Source organism: Mizuhopecten yessoensis, unplaced genomic scaffold (genome assembly GCF_002113885.1).
Source record: "Mizuhopecten yessoensis strain PY_sf001 unplaced genomic scaffold, ASM211388v2 scaffold716351, whole genome shotgun sequence".
In the NCBI taxonomy this organism is placed as follows: domain Eukaryota; kingdom Metazoa; phylum Mollusca; class Bivalvia; order Pectinida; family Pectinidae; genus Mizuhopecten; species Mizuhopecten yessoensis.
In genome coordinates this window covers 365,770-391,341 of record NW_018480073.1, presented here as the reverse complement: position 1 = coordinate 391,341, position 25,572 = coordinate 365,770, and the positions used below count along the sequence as shown (strand labels likewise).

Genomic DNA, 25,572 nt, shown 5'->3' with positions numbered 1-25,572 from the left:
GACCATAGATATGGCAAAAGTTTTATATGCGTTATACAAAATCAATATGTGGGTCTCCAAAGGTCATAGGTCAATCAGACCATCAATATAAAGTTTTTGAAAAGTGTTGACTCAAAAGTCTCGAAAGATCATAGGTAAAAAAAATCAACAATGTTAAAGGTAAAAACCCTGTCTTTCTATCAGTATTTTGGATCCATTACACAACATATGTACAGCTCAACCCAATCCCTCCTCCTCCCCTCCTCATTATCATCCTCCACTCCTCCTCCTCCTCATTGTCCTCCTCCACTCCTCCTCCTCGTTATCACCCTTCACGTCTTCTCCTCCTCATTATCATCCTCCACTCCTCCTCCTCCTCATTATCATCCTCCACTCCTCCTCCTCCTCCTTGTCCTCCTCCACTCCTCCTCCTCCTTATCACCCTTCACGTCTTCTCCCCCTCATTATCATCCTCCACTCCTCCTCCTCTCCTCATTATCATCCTTCCCTCCTCCTCCTCTGTCCTCCTCCACTCCTCCTCCTCCTTATCACCCTTCACGTCTTCTCCCCTCCTCCTCCTCCTCCTCATTATCATCCTCCCCTCCTCCTCCTCATTATCATCCTTCCCTCCTCCTCCTCATTATCATCCTCCACTCCTCCTCCTTCCCCGCATTATCATCCTTCACTCCTTCTCCTCCTAATTATCATCCTCCCATCCTCCTTCTCTCCTTAGTATCATCCTCCACTCCTCCTCCTCCTCATTATCATCCTTCATTTCTCCTCCTCCTCTCCTCCTCCTTCTTTTGAAACTTAAATAAACCTTGAAAATTGAACGCGGTAACAATGGGAAATAAAACCTCAATCCTAAAAGTGAATTATATTCAGGATGCAGGATTTTGCATCCCCGTGATAATTTTATTTCTTCTGGGGTAGGCCGTCATATTCCTTGCAGACGTGCACGACAGCCATCTCGTGCCCTCCCCGACCTTGCCGTTTCAATCCTCGGCTGCTGTCTTAGACAAACTTTAAAAAAACACCTTCTTCTTCTTCTTTCAGGACTTCTTACATAAACTTTAGTTATTTTACAACAATTATAAGACAAATTGTTTCAACTTATATTTATCACTCTTAAAGGCCCGGATGTTGGCGTGCGAGTGACTTTAATGTTGGAGGATACCGGAGTACCCGGAAAAACCCCACGTGGTCGGGCAGGTGACCCCATGCCTTTTCAAGTCCGATCGGGGAAACGAACCCCGGCCGCCTTAGTGAAAGACGAGTGCACTATCCGCTGCGCCACCCAACCACATGTCACTCTTGATTCCATCCATGGTACTTCTATCAATTATGAATTCTTCTTCATATTCTTAAACGTTTCACGTTTTCCCTTTTAAAGTTTACATAGTTGATAAATCCATGTTCGTGATAGGAATGTCATAGAATAACAAAACACGTGTTAAAGGTTTCGATGAGCAACAGATGGTTTACTGGACTCACGGCCTTCGGTCTTCGTTAATACTTTCCCTAACACCTGTATGATAACAATTACATTGCAATGTATTATCTTCTTAACTGGTTTGATGGCTTGGGAGAACAAGGTACTATTTGTTACTATTTCAAATAGAATTGATTTTTACGGTGGTACATTAACGAAATGCATAATATTAGTTTCTGCCTTAATTGTCTCGAGCGCTCGACATAACTTCTCCAGAAGTTCATATAATGTTAAGAAGCTATGCCGAGCGCTCGAAATAATAAGTCGAGCGCTAATATTTCGAGCGCTCGAGATAATTAAGGTAGAAAATAATATCATGCATGTCCGATATGTACCAACGTAGATTTCCGATGCCACGACGATAATGATATGACCGAATAACAGACAAAAACTATTTATATTTTAAATACTTTAACGGGCATATAGACGTAACACCAGATGTTGACGCATAGACGAAAAGTCGTGGATTTTGCTACATCAGCGTTATTTGAAATCTGAACATGGTTCAAATAAATATGTTATTGTGTACGATCTTGTTAAGAACAATTTTGTCTACCTGAATATTCATGTAAATATATAGAGGTTATGGAGGCGGTAGGACGCCGGGCTCGTGACCGAAGGGTTGCGGGTTCGAGTCACGGCACTGTACGTGTTGTATCTTTGAGCAAGATAATTTATTCCGCTTGTTCCAGTCTACTCAGCTGGAAATGAGTATGTGGTTGGGCAGTGCTAGAAATGTACTCCTTTTGAGCGCCGAAATGGCTCCCCCAGGGAGTTGAGAAAGATATTGGCTGGTTGCAAAGGCACTATAGCCACGGATAATAATTTGTGAGCCGCTTTGAGACGACCTACGAACTAGGTTTGTACCCCGGGGGGAAATTGGGTCCTTTTAGGGGCATCTTCCTGTTGACCTAAAATTCGATTAAAGTTTAAAACTTAATTAATTGAGCTCTAAAAGTACTCCATTGCCCGTATTCATGAAACCCGTCTCGAGCTTAAGCATGGGTTTTGTGCTCAAGCCTGATTTCTTGTTACGGTTATAAATAATTTATGTTTTGGAGAAACTTTGAAGAGACTTGAAGCCAAATACTGTTTTTAATATTTACATTTGACTTTTTGATCGTTTGACATGATTTAAGTGAGTTACAAGAAAGTTGGTTTGAGCACATATTCCATGCTTGAGCACGCGAACGGTTTCATGAATACAGGCCCAGATGGCACCAGACGGCTCTTTTCCGCCGGGAGCATGCCTCTTGTCCCCGTGGGAGACTAGATCTCTGCTCCTTCGGCTTCTGTGTAAATGATACACAGCATTCGTAAAAAAAATCCGAGAAACTAGACACAATTACTGGCCAGTCCAGAAGATTTACGAAATGTTGTTCTTCTAGACGTTCTTTTCATTGTCACTCCATTTGAATGTGCATGCAGTGATTTTCATAATGTTCGTTTCTAATTTTTCAGAAAAGAAAGCGTAAAACCCATGCATGGAGTATAAATAGCTGGCCGAAATATGTTCAGAATTCAGGATTTTGAAACCCTTATGTAATTTTTGTCTGGAGCTGACCTGCCATCTTTGACAGGCGGATGCTGCAGCTCTCCTTACGCCCTCTCCCGTCCCTGTCGTTTCGCTTCATGCTCCGCTGCTGTCATAGACAGCAGTGCTGAGATAACATTTTCACAATTTCACCTCAATCCTCCCAATTCCATCCTCGAAATCGAAGGGGTAACGCTATTTTACTTTTTGTAGGATTTTGATTGCACCCGCTGGAAATTCGATGATGCTTTATTTTTTTTGTTTTTGTTTTTATGTTGACATGAATCATTTTAATATCATTTCTTTCTTATTACATGTTTGTATTGATAATACTGCACAATTGCCACACATGGATTGTTTATTCATTCTTTTGCGTTTTGGCACCACAGATAACCAGCAATTATGTGACATATTTGACTAGACATATTATAACACAACAGGAATTTAATAGCAATTACTTTTTTTGTATGTTAAGATAAATTGCCCTAATAGTCTAGACAGTATCATAACAATAATGATAAATGACCGATTCAACTATTCATTGTCTCAAGATAAAAATGCACATGGATTGATAAACAAAGTCCTGTTAATTCCTGTAACACGTGCGTGACATTTGATTTGTTAATAAAATCGTATTACATCTTAATTAGTTTGTCCCTTTTTTCCAGTCATTTTCATTTTTTTTTTTTATTATTTACTTTAAGGTTTTACGATTCACTTGCTCGATTATTTCCCGATCAGTACAACGAAGTTGCGGCCTAGGATTTCGGAAGTTAACAAAGGGATATTCTTATCTACTCCGGTCAACGACTTAATCAATACTAGAGGGATAACGATGCTCTGTAAGATTGTGTAATATCAACCCAGTGGAGCTCTGTACGGGTGTCTCATATCAAGCTAACAAATCTCTGTATGGATGTGGAATAAACTATCAAGCTAGTTCTTAGCCCATTCACCCCTAAAGTCACTTTTCCTGACCAGATCAAAGATTGGGAAAGTCCAGTTGGGATATTTAGGGGTGAATTAATAAACTATATTAACTCGACCCTGGAATATCACTATAAGGACCAGCTCAGTTCTGTCATGTAGCCTGATGCTACTAGAAACTAATAAGAAGTTTGTTAGCTTTATAAGGCACGGCTAATTAATTGAGGTAAAAACAATCCATACTGAGCTTGAATTATTAGTTTGATCACATAGTTAGATTATAATGCTGTGCTTTTTTAAAATTCATGAGACAAAAGCATTGTCAGCTTGATATTTCACCCCATACAGCGGTTTGTTATGGTTGTACGTAGCTTGATATCACAATGACATGTTCATAGAAAGCCTCGTTAGCATGATTTGTCTATAATGATATGTCATACCCGTATAAAACTGTGATTGCTTGATATTACACAGCCTAACAGAGCTTTCCGGTTGTAAGCTTTGAATCCAAACTTCAAATGCCAACTGTCATTCGTAAAGATATCTCAAACTGGTGTTTTTCATTTTTTCTTATCTAGGAAATTATTTCATATGCATAAAATATACTCTATACCAACTTGTATTCGTGAAAGTCACACACATCTTTTCAAAGTAATATTTTAAAATAAATGAAATCTTCATCTCAGTGCATTCCATGTTCATTTTTTACTCATCAAAGTATCAATATTTATAAATTGTACATTTTTGTACGTTGCTGACAATGTGACACTCTCAATCTATTCGCACCTGGATTTTGGCAAATGAAGTCTACTAGCAAGGACCTTTATCGACTAATTCGATCCGATGTTCTAATCCGTTATAGATATACAAATGTATTACTCCATTCAACCAATTATATTGTGGGTGTGACATCTGGCAAACGTCTATCTCATGGAGGGGTCTAGAGGATTCTGGATGTCGAATGTTCTAGCCCCTACTGGGAAAGATGCTGGAGACCGGTTGCATCGCATTTCATGACCTTATATGGCAGTCGGGCCCAATTCCTTTATGTAGGAAAATAATCATATTTCAGTGGATCGCTAAACATAGAACTATCACTGTAAGCTAAGAGAGAGTAAGTAAATGATCGAATTAACTAGAAATCTTTACAATAAGTGACAAATTCGGGTGTTACATGCGGTTTTTCTGCAGACGAACTCTTTTGTCAGAAGGCTCGTTCACACTATAACTTCCGGTTTACCGACAGATGCACGCGGAAAAACGTCAAAAAGGTAAGTTAAGATTTCTGTGTTTTTACACATTTGTAATATTGAAGGGCCAGCTAGTCATCAAAATGCAATCAAGTGAAGTCTTGTTTTCACCACTATACTTAAAAAATGTATTTAAACTTGCAGCGGAAAGCAAAACGTACGCTTATATAAGAGCTGTCAATGCTCGTACCGATGAAATGAAGATACCAATCTACGACATCCCATGTAACCCGAGAAGGCATTAAGGCATCGTGCAATTGTTGAACATAAGATACTACCATACACACATATTATTTCATTTATCTACATATGTAAATATGGTTTAACACTTAAACGATTTTAAATTGACAGAAATAAGTACGGCCAACTTGTACATATATATATCCCTTCCTGTTTCACCGGTTTACCCACCGCCCCCCTCAAAGTATGGAAAACAATTAAAATATATAAGCAGTCACTGTGGGCGGCTTCTATATACACTTACTGGGTATTGGGTTTTTTTTATTGTGGAAAAGCAACAGTGCTAAAAATTGCATATTTTTGAAAAATTGTAATCCAACCCTTATTTATTGTATGGAATTTAATTCAACCACTCAGAAGCTACATATGTGTTACAGTGATGAACTATTCAGCTGTTTTTTGCTGTCTTGGTTAGAGGAGATTTCTCTTTAGCTAAAATTGGTATCAAACTGGGCTAGTAATACACATAGTCCCTTTCAACCTGAAGGAGAGGCACTTGGAAATAGTGAGAACAGTTACATTGTCGACCCAGTGCAGTGGCGGATCCAGAGACCTATCTGGGGGGGTTTCCAAATTTCCTGGGGGGGTTTCCATGTTGGGAAAATTGAGGAAAATGGTGAAAATATATGATTTTAAAGAAAATTCTCAGGGTGGGGTTCCTGAAGCCCAAAAAACCCCTCTGGATCCGCCACTGCAGTGGTTTAAACAAGCATGCCAATTGTGTAATAGGAGAGAGAGAAATTAAACCAGCAGACAGGGAATTGAACCTGGAACCCTCCAAACTCTTGACAGACTTAAATTAAGCTACCTGATTGGCGATGATCAACCCAGTCCAGTTCCGTTACACTTGTTAACAGCATTTTGGTACTTCCCAGAAACTTTTTGTAACCTGTGTGTTGTTGGTTTTGTATTATTAGATTCTTTAGCAGAAGTACCAAAACAACCTATTCTTAGGTACCAAAACTCTAGGGTTTCATTTGCAGCCAGTAGCTGGTAAAAATACCCTCCTATTACAGATATTTTACTTGCTTCTATCATGAAAATACTAACACGAATATTTCTGGGGTACTATGAAAATGTACTAAAATTGTCTGTCTACTTTGTGTTGGATACATACGTATACACGCAACTTAAAATCATGAAACCCCTGTAAAACTGTTAAAGATGTGCATTGATTCGGTGGACTTAAGAGCGTTAGCTGTGGGGAAATTCCCTTTAGCTCAGAGGTAGGCATTGGGCTGGAGAGCCAAGGGTTGCGGGTTCGAGCCCCAGCGACAGCACCATCTTTATCACTTTTCCTCATCCTACTACAAACTGGTGATGTTGACCCTCCCCATTCAAGGTACGAGAACCCTTGGTGGAGAGTAAAAGAACCTTGGTTGGTGTTTGAAAAAAGGGGGGGAATAATGTGAATTAATTAGGTTGCCTTACAAGCGTTGTCTTGTGAGAATTTCCCTTTAGCTCAGGGGTAGAGCATCCGGCTGGAGAGCCAAGGGTCTCGGGTTCAACTCCCAGCGATGACACTATCTTTATCACTTTTCTTCATCCTTCTACAAAACTATCGGTTACTGAAACATTGATTTGACTAGGGGGAATTCTCTTTAATTTTAATGTGTGATTACAGGGTCAACTCCAGTGTAGGCACTTTAGAGAGTGACTTTGGTTACATACGATAAACCTTCGGTCAGTTTGAGTAGGCGGATAATTCAAACACACTTTTTGAACAATAACCACAATAATTTTCTGTTAAGTGAAAGGCTGAACCCTGCTTACCCACAATTTGGATTGTTGGAACACACAATTTGAGTACTGAAATTATGTAATTATTGATCCAGGTTGTATATTTGGTAGAATGCTCTGACAGTTTGGACCAAACTCATTCTTTCTCCACTCTATGTAAAAAAATATTTTAATGTCACCCTAGTAGGACTAGTACAGTAGTTATGGAAACAAATTATTGGGGTTGTAATGTGACAGTCATAATTAATATCAAGAGAAAAACCTTGAAAGTTAAAATGTTAGATTTCACAGATTGAGAAACCACGTACTTCACAATACAAACTCTAAATTATAATAAGAATATACCTCTGCAGTAGGGTTATCCCCATTCTAATTCATATGAACCAAAAACACTGAATGAAACGACGATTTTAAGATATTTTGAGTTTTTTCTTCAAATTCTGTGTCTCCTTCAAATTCTGGGTCTCTCTGCTGTGCATTGGTGACGTCACAAATATTCAAAGTGAGGCGGAATTACGTTGACCTTTTGGGGTCACGCTATTGTTTGTGATGTCATGAATAATCAATTTCAATGTGTCAGGATCAGTCAGGGTCATCAAAGTCATGAACGCCATCCGGCTTCATATGCAAATGAGAAATTTCACTGTTGCAAATAATTTTGATGACCAATCAAGTGACTTACTAATCAGTGATCTCAAATGAATTAGAAGTATGAATTGAAAATGACTTTTAAAAAAAATATCTTTTTACATCTTCAGATGTCAGACCAACTTGCTTTAAAGGAGGAAGGAAATAAGCTCTTCAAGGCTGGAGACCTGGTCGCTGCTCTCACATGTTACACGAAAGCTTTAGAAATCTCCGACCTGAAAGATGCAGACAAAGCTGCAATTTACAAAAACATGGCAGCTTGTCATTTAAAACAGGAGAAATATGAAGAAGCTGTAGAGGACGCAACTGCAGGTACTTGACATGTAATTTTTGTGGACTTAAAATTATCCTATTTTTGTTAGCTCACCTGGTTCGAAGGACTGGTGAGCTTATGCCATGGCGGTGCATCCGTCAATTTTTCCTAAAATTCGCAACTTGTCATGAACGACTGAGCAGATTTTGACCAAATTTGGTCAGAAGCATCCTTGGGGGAAGGGGAACAAATTTTGTATAAATGGTGGGTCTGGTCTTGTTCGGGGCAGAGGGCGGGGCCCAATAGGGGAAATATAGCAAATTCTTTAAAATCCTAATTTCTTCTTTAGGAATGAAAGGATGTGTTCCATATTGCAACTGCAGGTACTTTACATGTAATGTTTTTGGACTTAAAATTATCTTGTTGTTGTTATACTTGAAAAGGTCATATTTCTGATTTTTACTCATACCACAATCAGGAATGAGTGCTCAAATCAAGACTTTTGCAAGCACTACAATAAGCAGATCTATTCAATTAATGTAACATGATGTTCTAGATTTTTTGTTTTTGTTTTTTTTGTTTCACATAATAATTTTGAAAATACATGATAACATATTGAATACATTAATTAAAGGAAACAGTTTAGTTACATTAAAGTGTGTGTTTATGACATTCCATATTAAACAGTTTGTAATTCATTTCTTTCAATTAGTCATTAGAAATTATTGATTAAATTCTTTTTAATAAAAAGTGGTTCTTATGTTCCTCTTTATCACAACCTATAGTTTGTAGGTCATCTCAAAGCAGTTCACAAACTATTATCCGTGGTTATAGGGCCTTTGCAACCAGCCAATATCATTCTCAACTCCCTGGGGAGCATGCAGCCGGTGCTGCCATTTCGGCGCTCACAGCTAGCATTCTACAATTCTAGCACTGCCCAACCATGTACTCATTTACAGCTGAGTCGACTGGAGCAAACAGAGTAAAGTATCTTGCTCAACGATACAACACAGTGCCGTGTCATGACGCCAACCCACAACCCTTCGGTCACGAGCACGGCGTCCTACCACTAGACTTATGTAACTCCTTTTAAGCTCTTCTGGTCCATTGTTCAGAAACTTCTGCTTATCAATCATTCTGTTAATACATGTTGTTTTCAGCCTTAGAAGTCATCAACAATGATCCTAAGGCTCTTTACCGGAGATGTCAGGCTTACGAAAAGCTCGGTAAGGTCGAGGAAGCTTACAAAGACGCTGGAGCGTTGGTCAACATTGACCCAAAGAATACGGCCATCCATCCCATTCTAGGTCGACTGACACCTTTAATTCAGGAAAAGGTAACTAATGTCCAGTTTTAACTAAGAGTGTTCAGGCAAATATTTTTGGTGTGTTTCCTATTTCTGCTTGAAAAAAATAGGGGTCGGTAGGCTGTCATTTTCTTTTTTAATACTTTTACTATGCCTAAATAAAGCAGGAGTTCTGACTTTAAAAGTGCTCATCACTAAATGTCAATAACAACTTCAGGGTAGATACAAAAATGTAGGGTCAATTTTGTATCTATATTTAAAATATAGTACAGTAACAGTTTTTTTATTGAAAAAGTAATAAGTGAGCTTATTTTTGCAAAATTTTCAGTTTCATTTTTTTTTTTTCACATATTTATTAACCTTTTCTCAATAACGAAAAAACGAATCTTCGCAAACCACAGAAGAAATAAAGGCATTATTTAAAATTCTACCAGGCTGTCAACTTCTTTGCAAGAATGACAATACCAATCTTTAAAATCCTTTTATGGTTCTGATAAAATGTTATCAATCATGATCCAAGGAAGTTTGGTGTCAAGTCCTCTCACTCTCAGAGTCTAAGAAAACTAAGACAGGTCTGGGCTAAGTTTCATGTTTTTGGCTTTTTATCCTTTGAAGCATAGAAATTGTTTGTACTAGGAATTCCATTAAAACGATGCAGAAGGACCTTATTTAGTCTGAAAAGGACCCATTTATATATAAAAAAAACAGTCCCTGAAATTAGGTATGAATAATCCTTTGATATTGTGTCAAATAACTGGTCAACATTGTCCATAGCTGTCAACCCTCCCTCTTCAGAAGGAAGACTCCCTCGTTTTGACCAAAATTTACCAATCTCCCTTGAAACTCTCACATTCAAGCCTAAACTCGTGCAAACTCAAAATCTACATCCTGTGGTCAATGACCATAACAGGCGTGTCTAAATCAAATTAATGTGTTTCAGACTTATTTTGATACATAAATGGAAAAGATAAATTGAGCAAAGCAGTTTCAGTTGCATTTCATGCACTTTCTCCCTCAGTGGAAATGTGGAATGAGGGAGATCTCCCTCGTTGTAGGTTTCAGAGGTTGACACTTCTGTGGACATACATTGGTGTTGTCAGCAGTATAATGAAATGTTGTCAGCAGTATAATGAAATGTTGTCAGCAGTACAATGAAATGTCATAGGTGTTGATCTGTAATTGGATGACTGAGGAAAATGTGAACAATCCAGATACATTGTTTACTGTGAAATTGCTCATTTTTGTGGTGTTTTTAATTTCATTGATTTTGTGGGTACTCTTCATTCACAAGTTCATAGGTCAAGGAATTATTTACACGTTTGTTGTAAAGCAATTATCAGTATAAGTGTGTACTAGTTATCCACAGATTTTTGTACCCACAGAATTTTTGTTTTGTTTGTGAAACCCTGAAATTTGGGCCCACCAAAAATATCTGGTTTCACAGTAAGGATGATTGTGATGCTAGGTCTGTGTTAATGATATACTGTACATTGATAGATTGATATCGTGGGACATCCCAAGTTTAGCTTCCAAACTGCCTATTTCTCTGCCCTGCTGGAATATGTCATAACAAAGTGGAAGACAGCTTGCGGATATTACAAGTAGACTTGTCTGATGTCTTTGATGTTTGATGAATATAAGAGGAATCACATGGCAGTGTTATGTTAAAATCGACAGGCTTTAAACTCTGGTGTAACTCCTCTGTTCTCTTCAAAGGACAGGGCCACATTCGTTTATCACAATCAAAACGGTTGGACCAAAGTTGTTCTTTTATGAAATCCGGTTGGACCTAGTAATCTGATGTTGCTTTCAGGGGAGCCTTGACAAAGCCTGGAATGGCCTGCATAAACATTGGTAGGCCCAACAGGGTTTATACCCGAAAATGTATAAATTAAAAAGCTGACAAACCGTTCGAACTGGATAAGCCAAAGGGCCCCAGGTATCAATGGATCAGATTTTTATACCTGAAACATGTTAAATAGCTAACTTTGTGCCTTCAATTTTGTCATGAAATATGCCAGAGGTTCAGAGAAGATTAATAGAATCTTTCCCTACCTTGAGGGTTTGACATAGAAATCTCAAACCCGAGGGGTGATGTTTTTTTGGTTGTCTAACCCGAGGCTCTCACAAATACCTGTGAAGGGTGGGAAAAATGTGTATCCAGACCGGAACTTGGATTCTTTAGGATAACAGATTGAGTACATTAATACTAAATATTACCAAAAGGGGGAATGGGCGGCGCAGTGGATCATGCACTCGCTTTTCACCAAGGGGACCAGGGTTCAATTCCATGATCGGACGTGTAAAGATATGGGGTCACCTGCCCCACTCCATGGGTTTTCTCCGGGTAATCCGGTGTCCTCCCACAGTAAGACCCCTTGCATGCTATCATCTGTGCCAACTAGATTGATTAGTATAAGTTGTGAAAACTTGTTTCATAATTGTTATAAAATAAATAGATTTTATATGTTTAAACAAAACAAAAATATTTTACATACTTTATTAATTTTACATTTTATTTTGAGATATTGATGAATCAAAAGTTTGTATAAATAGCAGAACTATGGATTATACACCAAGATCCCACTAGCTTTGTATTATAATAAACCAATGCATGCTTTGTATTCTTTCAGGTCAAGCAGCAAAATAGCACATCAGCCAAGGTTTCACAGATGTTCAATCTAGCATTCGACCTGACCAGTGACGATGAGAAAAAACTTCAGGTAATATAATGCATGGATATATACAGGCCTAATATTGAATATATTGAATATGGGCCAATTCCCCTCTCCAATTTTTGCTTTATTTTTCCCTGTTTCAGCTTTATTTTTTCCCCTATTTCAGTTTAAAATTCCCCCACTTGTAACTGAAATATCGCCACATGAATATCTGTCTTGGTTCCATTTTGTTTTTATTTTCAGTCAGTTTCACGACTGAGTGATAATTGCACGTGGTCGTGTTAATTGTCACTGCTGATATTTAACGACACTGTTTACAGCTAGCCCTGTTTACAGTTTACAATATCATAAGTCACACAAACACTTTATTCTAATGCATATCCGGTGGTCAATTGAAAGCATCTATAATGAAGTGCGAGAAACAAAAATTAAAGATGACATCCATGTACTCTCCCACAGGCTCTGGCCTGCAGCACTTGCTGGATGGGTCATGCACCTACAGCAGATATTTTCCCCTATTTAAGAAAGGGTACTAACTTTCTATTCCTGCAGTAATCCCTGTAATGTTACTTCGATTACTGTCAATGAGATAGCATAGCATCTACTTATATCACAATGGAATGAAATACTTTATATCAACAAATTTTCACTCAGTCAAATTTTCGTTATACGCTGATAAAATCTGTTTTCCCCAAACATTAATTTAGGCCTTCAGATTTGATAACTATGCTTATTATATCGCTGACTACTGTTGGCTGTATTGGTAAATTCACCAACGTTGCAGAGAGCAAAAACGGCCAAAGTATTTTAAACTGCTACAAATTTTATCCAGTATACAGTTATTCCGTCTTTTTGTATTGCAGAGTTATCTGCTCTTGTTAGCAGGTATCGCTTGTTACGTCATTAGTTTGTGTGAGAAAATGACGTTGTTTTCTCAAAAAATCACGACGTAACTCTCACAAACAAATGACGTAGCAATCAATACCTCCTCGCAAGAGCAGATAACTCCGCAATACAAACTGACGTAATATAGCTTTAGGATCAACCATGTATATAGGGGAAAAATAGTTATACATGTAGTTAATTTTGTGCTTCTAAATTTTACAAATTTTACTTACAATGAGGAAATTACTCTAACAACAATCAACACATATATCCTGATGTTCAGTTAAAAACCACTACAAACAGTGCAAACTAGTGTTTAACTCGATCACCCCTGAAGACACATTTCAAAGTTGTGCACCTGCGATTAAAATTTGTATCCAATTATTTTTATAGGAGTTATGCCTCTTTGTACAAGCGTTAAACAACACAATTTTGCCTGTACAGCTTCTAGTTTACAGCTGAATTTCATGACACTTTACAGTCAGCAAACTCTGCGATAAATATTTCAATCAGGATATTTGTTCATGGAGTTATCCCCCTTAGTGTAAAAATATTGTTTGCACCAATCCTCCAAAGTGCTGCACCAAATTGAATGACCTGTTGTACACTGGACCCTTACATCAAGGATAATTGGTGTTACCTCCCCTTATTTTGGAGTTATGTACCTTTGTTTAAAAACGTTGTTTGTGCTACTCCTCATGAAGTGCTGCACAGAATTGAATAACGCTTGGTACATGTAACTCTTGCATTGAGTGGATGTGAATAGAGTATATAAGTTGGGAGTTTCATCTCTATTAATAGGGTTATGTCCTTTTTAGAAATGTTCTGGAAAGTGCCATTCCTACAGGTCTTTGCACAAGAGGTATAAGTCTGTCAATCTGGCAACAGTTCTAGTTTCTGTTTAACATTATACAATGTCTTAAAAGGAAAGAGGTAAATAGAAATTAAAAAAATATCTTTATTTGATCAAAATAATTAATTGAAATAGTTACCTATTTTATTGTTGTTATCAAACTTTGATTTACTAACCAGTTTGCTATCCCACAATAGAATTAAGATTTTGAGACAAAAAATCACAAATTCATTGTCATACAAAAAAGTTAGTTTATTTCACATAAACACAAAAGTGTAACATTTGACCAGTTTATTTCACATAAACACAAAAACACAATATTCCACAAATTCAAGTGTACAACTGGAGTTTGAATTAAGTCAGTGAATACAAAATTGAATATTGAATAACTTCTTGAATTATGTCAGTGCAATATAAAATTGAATATTGAATAACTTCTTTGAATTAAGTCAGTGAATATAGAATTGAATATTGCATAACTTCTTTGAATTATGTTAGTGAATATAAAATTGAATATTGAATAACTTCTTGAATTATGTCAGTGCATATAAAATTGAATATTGAATAACTTCTTTGAATTAAGTCAGTGAATATAGAATTGAATATTGCATAACTTCTCTGAATTATGTCAGAGAATATAAAATTAACTGTTATAGCTGCTTTGAATAATTATGAAATGACCTCCTTGAAATACATTTGTGATTGCGATGTTGAATTGTAGCATCTTTGAATAAAATGAATATTATGGAACCAATTGAATACTAATAGCTGCTTTAAATGAATGAACATCAATGAACCTCTCTGAATTACATAAAATTGAACTGTAGTACAGTGAATTTAATTGAATCTATGAATATGAAAAAACCTCTTTGAATTATGCTAGGTGAATACAAAGTTCAACTATAGTAGTTGTTTTGAGTAGTTAATTAATATTGAATAACTTGAAAGTTGATGAATATTAGAAAAAGACCTAGAATATATTGATAATGACATTGTTTGAATACCTGCTCTGTTGAAACTAATATTGTGATTTTTCTGATATATTTCAGGCTCTAAACAACCTTGTGGTACTGGCCCGGGATGAGGCTGGAGCTAAATTTATCTGTGACCAGTCAGGCGTACAGAAGTTAAAGACCCTGTTAGAGGCACGGAACCTCGCAGTAATTCAGTCAGCTGTCCGGGTACTCTCCTGCATATGCAATAACTCAGAATCAAGGGTAATTACAATGTATTCAATTTTTTTATCACATTTTTAGCTCACCTGCCATAAGGGCAAGTGAGCTTATGCCATGCATGGTGCGGCGTCCGTCCGTCCAGCGTCAACTTTGAACAACTTCTTCTAAATAACCAAAAGGCCTGGGGTGATGATATTTGGCCAGAAGCAAACTGGGATGAAGGGCTACCAAATTTGTTCAAATAAATGACCTTAACCCATATTCAAGGTCGCAGGGGTCAAATATGTTCTGCTGGAGGAGACTATAGAACACACTTCGTCAATAAATGATTTTGTCACTGTGGTTGGAGCGTGTCGTTGTTAAACTGTCCTGGGATGGTGGAGTATTGTATACTGATTTTGGTACCCACTTTATACAGAGTTCCAAGTCACATCCCTGTGTTATTGTCATTCTGGAGGGGGAGTATGGATTGATTGACTTTAGAAATTAATTTTGTTCTCTGAATAACCTTTTCACGGGGGTTTGAATAAGTGAAAAAAAACCACCAAAAAAAACAAAAAAACTACAATATTCATTCCTCACCAGTAAACACAAAAAATTTAAATATGTGATTGCTGTCTTTACTAAATAACACGAAAATTACTATTTCTTGGAATATAAATGTTGATCAGTTGTTCCCATGTTCCCTTTTCTTTCAAATTCTTTCAATTAGATTTTAACTGAAGTGGTTTGGCTAATAAATCTGGATATCAATGCCTTGGTATTTCTTTTATCATATTAACAGTTTCATGGTTTAATTTTATGATACGTGTGCTATTGGATTTGATTCTTTTTGTATTGTATTGTGTTTTACTGTAAATACGTCGAATAGATTGACGGAATATATTCTTGAAATTTGGTTGTCGTAAAGAATAAATTATGGGGTTCGAAAGTGAGTGCATGGATCCGAGAAGAACAATTAAGTCCTTGACAATGTCTGGAACAGTACATGATGAACAAACAGCTTGTGTAAAGATGACAGTGAAAAACGGCCCCCAAGATAAAACGAAAGACGTGAAGATAAGGCACAGAGTAATTGTCATTTTATGATTGCGTTTTATCTTCTGCAGTTTTGTTTCGGCCTGTTGAGGGCTTTCGGAGGTGTGGGAAAGATCACGTTTTAGTTTTAAATGTTTTTTTGTGGCGTGTAATATTTTTGTGTACAGCGTAAACATGATCACAAATGGTAGCATAACACCTACAATTAAGGCCCCTTGTATGAACTCTTCATTGAAACCCTGATAATAGGTACAGGTTGTCCCTTTCGAATTGGATTTCAACCCGACAAATGAGGAAAATAAAGTTAATAAGACACAAAGAAGCCATTCAACACTGATAGTAGTTTTAATGAAGTTCTCGTGGGACATTAGAAATTTATGGAAAATTGGATGACAGATTGCTAGGTATCTCTCGACTGTCAATGTCATCAAATTGACAATAGAAGCCGATGTCAGGAAAAGGGAGATAATCAAAACCATTCTGCAAAAATATGGACTTTCCAGTAAAACGTGTTCTCTAAGCCAAAGAATGAAAAACGGTGTAATTGTCAACCCTATCAGCATGTCGGCTGTAGCTAAAGAGGCGATAAGATAGTAAGTGGTTTTGCGTAATTGTCGGGAGATAATTATCGTCACGATGGTCAGGAGATTACTCATTATAATCATAACACTTAAAAATGTGAGAAACACTGTCAGAATAGTGATAATTTTTACATTGTCTACATTTTCGGTTATATGACTTGTGTTGTCTCCCTTGTGTAGGAGACGGCTGTAAGTTATTGTGATGTTTTTATCCAGATGGATCGCTGAGATACTTATTTCCATCTCATCAGATATATTTTATTGCCAGTTCTTTGTGCTTAACTGCGAAACTATTTCTGCTCTTCTGTGATTATTTTAAGGTAAATTTGGTGCAGATATAAAGCCCCTTAATCACCTTATGTACATTCTGCTGTATTTTCCCACAATTTTTGTAAAGGAATTACTTTATTTTCAAAAAGTTGTGCTCTTTGTGTGTGTTATTTTTTTCTTAGGTCACCAGGCAGAGGCCTCTATGGGATAGAGGTGGACAAAATCCGTACATTAAATTGTAACTTTGAAAAATTGTTTTATATATCCTATGAAGTTAGCAAATTATTCAACTTTGTTCTTGTGTAAAGACTTATTCAAGAATAAATGCTCAAAATTAATAAAAAAAAATTTTTTTTTTTATCTTGATGGAAATAATATTTAGAATGTGTGATCAGCTACACTGTATTGTACAATTTGATTTTTAGAATACAGCCCCGCAGGTTGAATGTGAAAACTTCTGCTAGCCCGACCTATATTTTCATAGTAGATATAGAAATTTTCACAAGCCAACATAAAACTACTAGCACCGGGCGTCAGGCAAGATAATCTTTGAATAAACCTTTGATTGTCAATGAGATTGAGATATATAGTTAAAGAATCGATTTGACATACATTATATACCTAAACAATCAATAAAAAAAATCCTGAAACTTGAATTCTTCAGCAATATAAAACTGGATAAAACAAAAACAATATAATTATTCAGGCATTTAAGCTATTAAAGTCCTCGTAATGATACTTAAGGCAGACCCAGTTAGTTGAAACACTCTTATTCAAGGATATTGATTTTTCACCCTTATGTCCAATATTTGATCAATAATCAGACTTTTTCTTATCACAAAAGGAAAAAAAGGTTCAAATAAATAAATAAGTGATTCTATAAATGTTTGAGAGAACAGTTTTGAAGTAATCCAGGCATGTTAAGCTATTAGACTTCTCGAATCGTGACTTAAGGCAGACCGAGTTAGTTGAAATACACTAATACAAGGATATTGATTTCTCACCCTTATGTCCAATATTTGTTCAATAATCAGACTTCTTATCACATCCTGCGTGCAGAATATTGATGCTAAAACTCCAATCTCCACTTCAGATATCTTCAGGTTAATTATATTGACTTCTAGAATTGCCATCAAACACTTGTGTCCCTTGTAATATAGGCATTGGGGTTGTTTCACGCACAGGCTCCGTCTTTCGGATCTTATATTAATTCCTTTTGTGATACATGGTCATTCCAGCATTTTAAGACCATCGTTGTTGATGATGTTATTCGGACAACTTTTCAGTTCGATAAAAACAACCTTAAAATGTTTAAGTTAAGTACTTCTGGAACAAATTGATCTGATGAATTTAATCTCCAATTAGGCGTCCTTAATATAAATCAAGAACTGATTAATAGCTTTTTGGTTCAACAATGTTAGCTCTTTTTGGGGACTTCTGTTTTTGTTGATTTTTGGGTAGTGATATAATTCCCACGAGAAAGCGACACAAATATAAATAATTCCAAGAAGAATGTTTTGTCCATTCTCAAATGATTCTTCATCAACTAAGAGACTTCCAAGCTTTTCGTTTCACATGTTTATTCCTTGTACATCAAACTGGTAGAAATGTCAGAACTTTCCACTGTTTTTCGAATATATGTTACTGTTCACTGAGACTTCGTATGTTTAAAACAATCCATCTGCTGAAGACCGATTTGCCATACGATTTTCGTAGAACAAACTGATATCGGAACCGATAAGCAACAAAAATTGACTTATAAACAATTAATGGCGCTGTTTTATATAACTTCACTACTGATGTACTTACTGAAAAATCCGAAACAACAATGTGTGTTGTTGTATCGCAAGTGTAGATCTGTACTCGCGTAAATTCATAATCACATTTTCTACAATGTGCGCTCAGGCACATGGAAGGAACATGTGAATTTTGACGTCATCTCTGTTGTAATCAATGTGACAAACAAGGAAAGTGATGTGAAAATTTCTGTTAACCGTCTTTTTTTTGTTAGCTTCTCAATAATTTTTAAGTATTTTTTTTACCAGTGAAGCAACATTTATTTATTTAACAAAAATTATTGGTGCTACTTTTTCTAAGAAAATATAATGCGAAAGTTTTGTTTTTAATTTTTTTCTTAACAATTTCAACTGATGTGAATATAGAAAGGTTCAAGTCACTGAGTAAGTTAAACTGCTGTGGAAATTTTCTTGTATATAGTATTCCATATTTATAAATTTATGAAGTTGTTGTCCACAGAAAATAAAAAAGGAATAGCCAATTTGGCCAAATATGTAAGAATTGCTAGTAGAAGACGAAATTTTTTACTGAATTAAGTCAATGGTATCTAGTGCTTGTCAGTAATACATTACTATGGCCTTATCATCAAATATTATTCTTTTATTAAAAACAGTATAATAAGCCGTGCAAGATATCTCTCTACACTTCTAGGCGTAGGTGCAGAAGTGGTGTGTATGTGTGTTGTCGTTTAATTGTTTACTTTATGTTGCACTGTATATATGCACAACTGATGAGCTGTAAAGCTTAAGGAAATAAATGAACTTGAACGTCATATCATATTACCTTCTCAACATTTCATAAGTTCCGTCATCATGATGTGTGGAATGCTAACTTTAAGCCTGGACACTGAAAATTAGTTTGGTTTAGCCTATAACTAAACTGTTAAATAACGTCTAGGTAATTTTCACTGTAACTAGCAGTGATAATGACCGTGGCTTGTCCTTTTGACACTGTTGGTTGTCATCTGGGGGTGTCACCAGGCTCTGTTGGACTGTCACTTACCCAGTCTTTAAATTGGATCAAGTATTGATCATACTTCAGGCTCCAATGCTAGAAGCTGCCCCACGTTATAAGTGTGTAGTCGTTAGTTCACTGGATTATGAAAGCATTATGTAAAGACCTGTTGTTTTAAGGTTTTATACAAGCAACTCCAAGATGATGTGAACTTACAACATGATAGACTAACAGTGTCTGAAATAGATACAATATACACATGTAATAGTGCTAGCCGTTATTGTGGTCTTGACTAAATCGGTATTGGTGCTATTATCTTTGTGTTCTTGAATAGATATGTGTTGGTGCTATTATCTTTGTGCTGTTGAAGAGATATTTGTTTGTGCTATTATCTTTGTGTTCTTGCATAGATATGTGTTGGTGCTATTGTCTTTGTGCTGTTGAATAGATATGTGTTAGTGTTATTATCTTTGTGTTCTTTAATAGATATTTGTTGGTGCTATTATCTTTGTGTTCTTGAACAGATATGTGTTGGTGCTATTATCTTTGTGCTGTTGAATAGATATGTGTTAGTGTTATTATCTTTGTGTTCTTGAATAGATATTTGTTGGTGCTATTATCTTTGTGCTGTTGAATAGATATGTGTTGGTGCTATTATCTTTATGTTCTTGAATGGATATGTGTTGGTGCTATTATCTTTGTGTTCTTGAAAAGATATGTGTTGGTGCTATTATCTTTGTGCTATTGAATAAATAAGGGTTGGTGCTATTATCTTTATGTTCTTGAATAAATATGTGTTGGTGCTATTATCTCTGTGTTCTTGAGTAGATATGTGTTGGTGCTATTATCTTTGTGCTATTGAATAGATAAGGGTTGGTGCTATTATCTTTATGTTCTTGAAAAGATATGTGTTGGTGCTATTATCTTTGTGCTATTGAATAGATAAGAGTTGGTGCTATTATCTTTATGTTCTTGAAAAGATATGTGTTGGTGCTATTATCTTTGTGCTATTGAATAGATAAGAGTTGGTGCTATTATCTTTATGTTCTTGAAAAGATATGTGTTGGTGCTATTATCTCTGTGTTCTTGAATAGATATGTGCTGGTGCTATTATCTTTGTGCTGTTGAATAGATATGTGTTTGTGCTATTATCTTTGTGCTGTTGAATAGATATGTGTTGGTGTTATTATCTTTGTGCTGTTGAATAGATATGTGTTGGTGTTATTATCTTTGTGCTGTTGAATAGATATGTGTTGGTGTTATTATCTTTGTGCTGTTGAATAGATATGTGTTGGTGCTATTATCTCTGTGCTGTTAATAGATAATTGTGGTTGCTAACATCTTTGTGCTGTTAATAGATATTTGTTGGTGCTAACATCTTTGTGCTGTTAATTGATCAGTGTTAGTGCTTACCGTGATATATTTAACCATCTTGTTGGCTCTGCACGATCAATGTTAGCATGCAGGGGGTCTTAATGTGGCAGGAAACTGTAGTACCCCTAGACATAAATGTGATGACTCTGGAACACAATGTTGAAAGATTTGTATTTTGAAGTAGGGGGATTGGATTTTAAGCAGGGAGAATTTTTCATGTTTGATTTAAAGTAGGAAGATTTGTTTGTGGCATCACAGTGTATCATCGTTTCTTTAGTAATTATCAATTTTTACAAATGTTTTGAGGAGAAGGAACACTATGCATGTTTTTAAAATCCCCTTTTAAACAATGAAAGACTTAGCAAAACAATGGTACATAAAATTAGATATTATTAGCTCATTCACCCCTAAAGACACATTTGAACTCTTCCAATTCAAAAGTTGGAATAGTTCATTATAAAATCTCAGGGGTGAATGAGTTAAGATATCAGCAAAAACAATATGCACCGAGTCAACATGACGAATCATTAATTGCTCTCCATGTGATTATGATCCAATCAATGATGATGTAGGTAAAGGCTGCATCACCTATAAGTTTAACCCATTCACCCCTAAAGTCACATTTGAGCCTTACCAAATCTAAGACTGTGCAATTCCAGTTTAAATATCTAGGGGTGAATGAGTTTGGAGCATGGTGACCTTAAAATTGAACCTTGGTTAATTGGAGAAAATTGACCTACTATTTCCAAAAGCTGTAACTCAGAGCCAATATCACAAACCGCTGACCTCCATGTCATTGTGATCCAGGAAAACTGTGCATGCAATTGTATCCTCTGTTATTGTTCTGCCCAAGCAGTACTTATGAAAGTATGACGATATAAATATAAACTTTATTTATTTATAACAAATACGAAACAAGTTATTTCAACTGATATTTATAACTGTTGTTGGCCTGGGTGCTAACTCATTCACCCCTGAAGACACATTTGAACTCTCCCAATTCAAAGGTTGGAATAGTTCATAATGAAATTTCAGGAGTTAATTAGCACACAGGAGGTCTCAATGTGGTAGGACACTGGACTACCCAGAAAACACCAGGTAGTTGGGCAAGTGAACTCATACTTTTTCATGATCGATCGGGGAATCAAACTCAGACCGCCTCGGTGAAAGGCGAGTGCGTTATCCTATGCGCCACCCGACCATCCATGATGACCAGATTTTGTCAATGCAAGAGGACCTGAAGTTATGATCTTTACCTTCTTTACCTTTCAGTCCTGGTCGGTATCAAAGGAGATTGGCGTGAAGAGGCTAGGATTATTGATGTGGGAGGCGAGCGAAGCCTTAGCGACATCAACGGGAAAGTTGATTGAGACGATGTTAGTTAAGATCACTGGCCTGGATATTCTTCGAAAAGCAGAAGAGGATTACCAAGCCAAGAGGAAAATAGGGGAACCCTGTCGACGACCAAAACTGGAGCTAGGTAGGCAGCGGTGTAGATTTTAAGTTAATGTACTAACATTACAATAAAGCAGAAGAATATCTTAACAAGTCTTTATGAGTGTATTTGATCGTTTAAAGATCCCTCATTCCCACTGCACTGCTGTTTTCCTATATACAGAAGCCTCCCTATAAATTCCGTTTGGAAATGGTGTAGATTTTAATTTTGTATTAACGTGACAAGAACGCACTAGAATATCTTTACAAGTCTATATTAGTGTATCTGATCTTTTAAGGATCATTGTCCCACTGCACTGCCGTTTTTCCTATATACAGATTTTTCCTCCCTTAAACTTTCGTTTGGCAATTACTATAGCTTATGGTTGGGTGGTCGGGTGGGGCAGTGGATAGCGCACTTGCCTTTCACCAAGGCAGCCGGGTTCAATTCCCCGATCGGACATGAAAAGGTTGGGGTCACCTGCCCGACCATGTGGGTTTTCTCTGGGTACTTCAGTTTCCTCCCACATTAAGACCCCCCGTGCGCTAACATGACTGTAGCACATTTGGGCTAGTACACTTTCGTCAACCAGTTAGCTCCATCACTATCAGTCTGTGATAGCATAATTAACAATCTGAAGTCCAGGGTTCGAACCCTGGTCTAGCTCCGCCAATTTTGTTAACAATCAGAACAACCTGTTGATTATATTTTGTTTATTTCAACTTGACTATTTTCCACAAAATTCACACAAGGTATAGTTTTCTTTTCAGAAATGATTTATCAAAGCTATAGTCACGCCGGAAACAACAGTTTCCAATACTTTGTTTCATTTTTTTTGGCAGTTGTACGCGGATCCTTATAGACTTCAATAAAAAACTTTTGCTCAGCAACATTAATTTAATAAATTCAAAATAGATAGAGGATATTTAATAGTTTTCCAATTGTCATTGAATACCATAATATATATTTCACGAGTATTGCCGAATACCGATATTTTTCATGAGTGCTTTGCACTTGTGAAAATATTGGTATATTCTGCTGTACAAATTGAATATTTATGGTATTCATTGGGAAAACCATAAAATTTTCATTATTAATTTCAAAACTACATACAAGAGGAAAATGTCATTGTAGCCAAACAGTTGGGCATATAATAGCATGACATTTGTCGCCATATTTTAATGACGTCAGACTTGACAACAAGGCATTGCCCTATTTTGAATGGGCTACTCAACACAATTCTGCTGTTTTCTCAGGTAGAATACTGGAATTTGAGAGCAGTGGACCATTTCAGCTATTTTTTGTCAATATCAAAATTAAGAGGGGCAATTCTTTGTAAACTTAAGATAAAATTGGAACATGGATTATCCCTGGTTTTCTGCTATTATTATACATCCTGCAACAAAGATAGGGGGGTATACTGGAATAAGCTTGTCTGTCCGTCTGTCTGTCTGTTTTGAAAAGTTATGGGCCTTTGTTGAAAAATCCTTGTACGGACAACTCCTTCAAAACTACTGGGCCAATTTCAATGATTTTTTTTAGATACAATAAATACCACCTGATATTTTGCATCCAGGTATATTTTTTTTCAATCTGACACTTTTTTTACGGAGCTATATATATTGCCCTTTGTTGAATAATGCTTGCCAAGACAACCTCTCCAAAACCACTGGGCCAATTTCAATGAAAGTTTTCAGATATAATAACTACCACCTGATATTGTGCATCCGGGTATGATTTTTTCATTTTGACCCTTTTTAACGAGTTATGACCCTTTTTTATAAATCTTTGTCCTGACAACTCTTCCTTAACTACTAGGACAATTTCAGTAAAACTGGTTAATCTGGGTTAACAAGATTTGGTTTGCAAGTATGTTTTGGCCTTGGGAGGGAGTACAGGAAGTATGTCAGTGACCTATATACTAAAATAAGTGTACAGCTCAGTGAATAAAGAAATCATTACTGGTGGGAGACTATGGATTAGTAAGCCTTTAGCTTACAGTTCTAGTTTATATAGGAGTGGGGGTATAAGTTAGCCTTTGGTTTACAGTTCTAGTTTATATTGAAGTGGGGCTATAAGTTAGCCTTTAGCTTACAGTTCTAACTTATATAGGAGTGGGGGTATAAGTTAGCCTTTAGTTTACAGTTCTAATTTATATAGGAGTGGGGGTATAAGTTAGGCTTTTGCTTACAGTTCTAGTTTTGTAAGATTTCCTTACATAAATGGTATCAATTTTGTAGGTAAATTATGACCTTAGTGTATGTAGCAGAGATCTACAAGAACAACAACTTATTCTACCCTGGCTTCATCTATATCTTAACAGAATATCTTCGGCTTTGAATAAAGTGAATAGAAAGTGCTATTCTGATTGGTCAATACCACAAACCATAAACCAGCTGTATTTGTCCTTTTTGAAAGATCAGATTACAGGAAACAATAAGGGCATTCACAATTATATAGTATAGGTAATCTCAACATGTTTTGATTTGTATGTGTTATTAATCTCTTGAGGAGTTTAAAACCATGATCGCTAAAATGAGAGTAATTCCTAGCATTTAACAGATTAACAAGTTATGATACATATAATATTAAAATTTAATTTCATTCATTTTACAACCACCCTGTCTCTTGTTACATTTTGTAGTTGAAAACCAACGCGAATATTTGATGGAGACATTTCACATGCTGATCAAGATGCTACAGAACTACAAAGTGTCCGGGGAGGGACGTGATGCCGCCATGGAACTCCTCATGAAAAACATGCTCCGTAAGAATGGCCTCCAATGGACAAGGGACTTCTTGGAAACAGAAGGTACAAAGTTTGAGCAATTTTTGAAAAATACCTTTGAGACGAAATACTGTAATTTTTGTCGCAGGTTTAACACAACAGTTGAAATACTTATACAACATACTATATGAATATTAATGACAAAAGACGAATTTAACGCTGTGCGAAAACAGAATAGACTAGTGAAGGGGGTGAGGGAGGGACTTCGACCGAGTGAAAGTTTACAGGTATGCATCATCATCTTTGCAGTCTCTCTAGACACGACCTTAGCTGTTAATAGGACGTAAAACAAAATTAGACCAGACCTCTAGACAGGTGTTGTATATGCCACGTTTGATTTCATAAGCACCTGGAGCGCTAAGTGTTTCGAAAACA

General features: G+C 36.4%; 2 protein-coding genes across 2 annotated transcripts in view; both read left to right on the top strand.

Moving 5' to 3' along the window:
- The first annotated feature begins 207 nt into the window (after positions 1-207).
- LOC110443558 (formin-like protein 14) lies at positions 208-786 on the top strand. The gene has a single exon (XM_021487836.1). The coding sequence runs from the start codon at positions 208-210 to the stop codon at positions 784-786; it is 579 nt and encodes a 192-aa protein (XP_021343511.1).
- A 4,272-nt stretch (positions 787-5,058) lies between these two features.
- The window catches only part of LOC110443522 (protein unc-45 homolog A-like), a 37,740-nt gene continuing 17,226 nt past the window's right edge, over positions 5,059-25,572 (top strand). The window contains exons 1-7 of the mRNA XM_021487785.1: positions 5,059-5,203; positions 7,921-8,122; positions 9,224-9,399; positions 12,003-12,092; positions 14,835-15,002; positions 22,247-22,454; positions 25,054-25,221. Coding sequence (XP_021343460.1) covers positions 7,921-8,122; positions 9,224-9,399; positions 12,003-12,092; positions 14,835-15,002; positions 22,247-22,454; positions 25,054-25,221 — 1,012 coding nt within the window. The 5' untranslated portion in view covers positions 5,059-5,203. The remainder of the gene's footprint in view (positions 5,204-7,920; positions 8,123-9,223; positions 9,400-12,002; positions 12,093-14,834; positions 15,003-22,246; positions 22,455-25,053; positions 25,222-25,572) is intronic.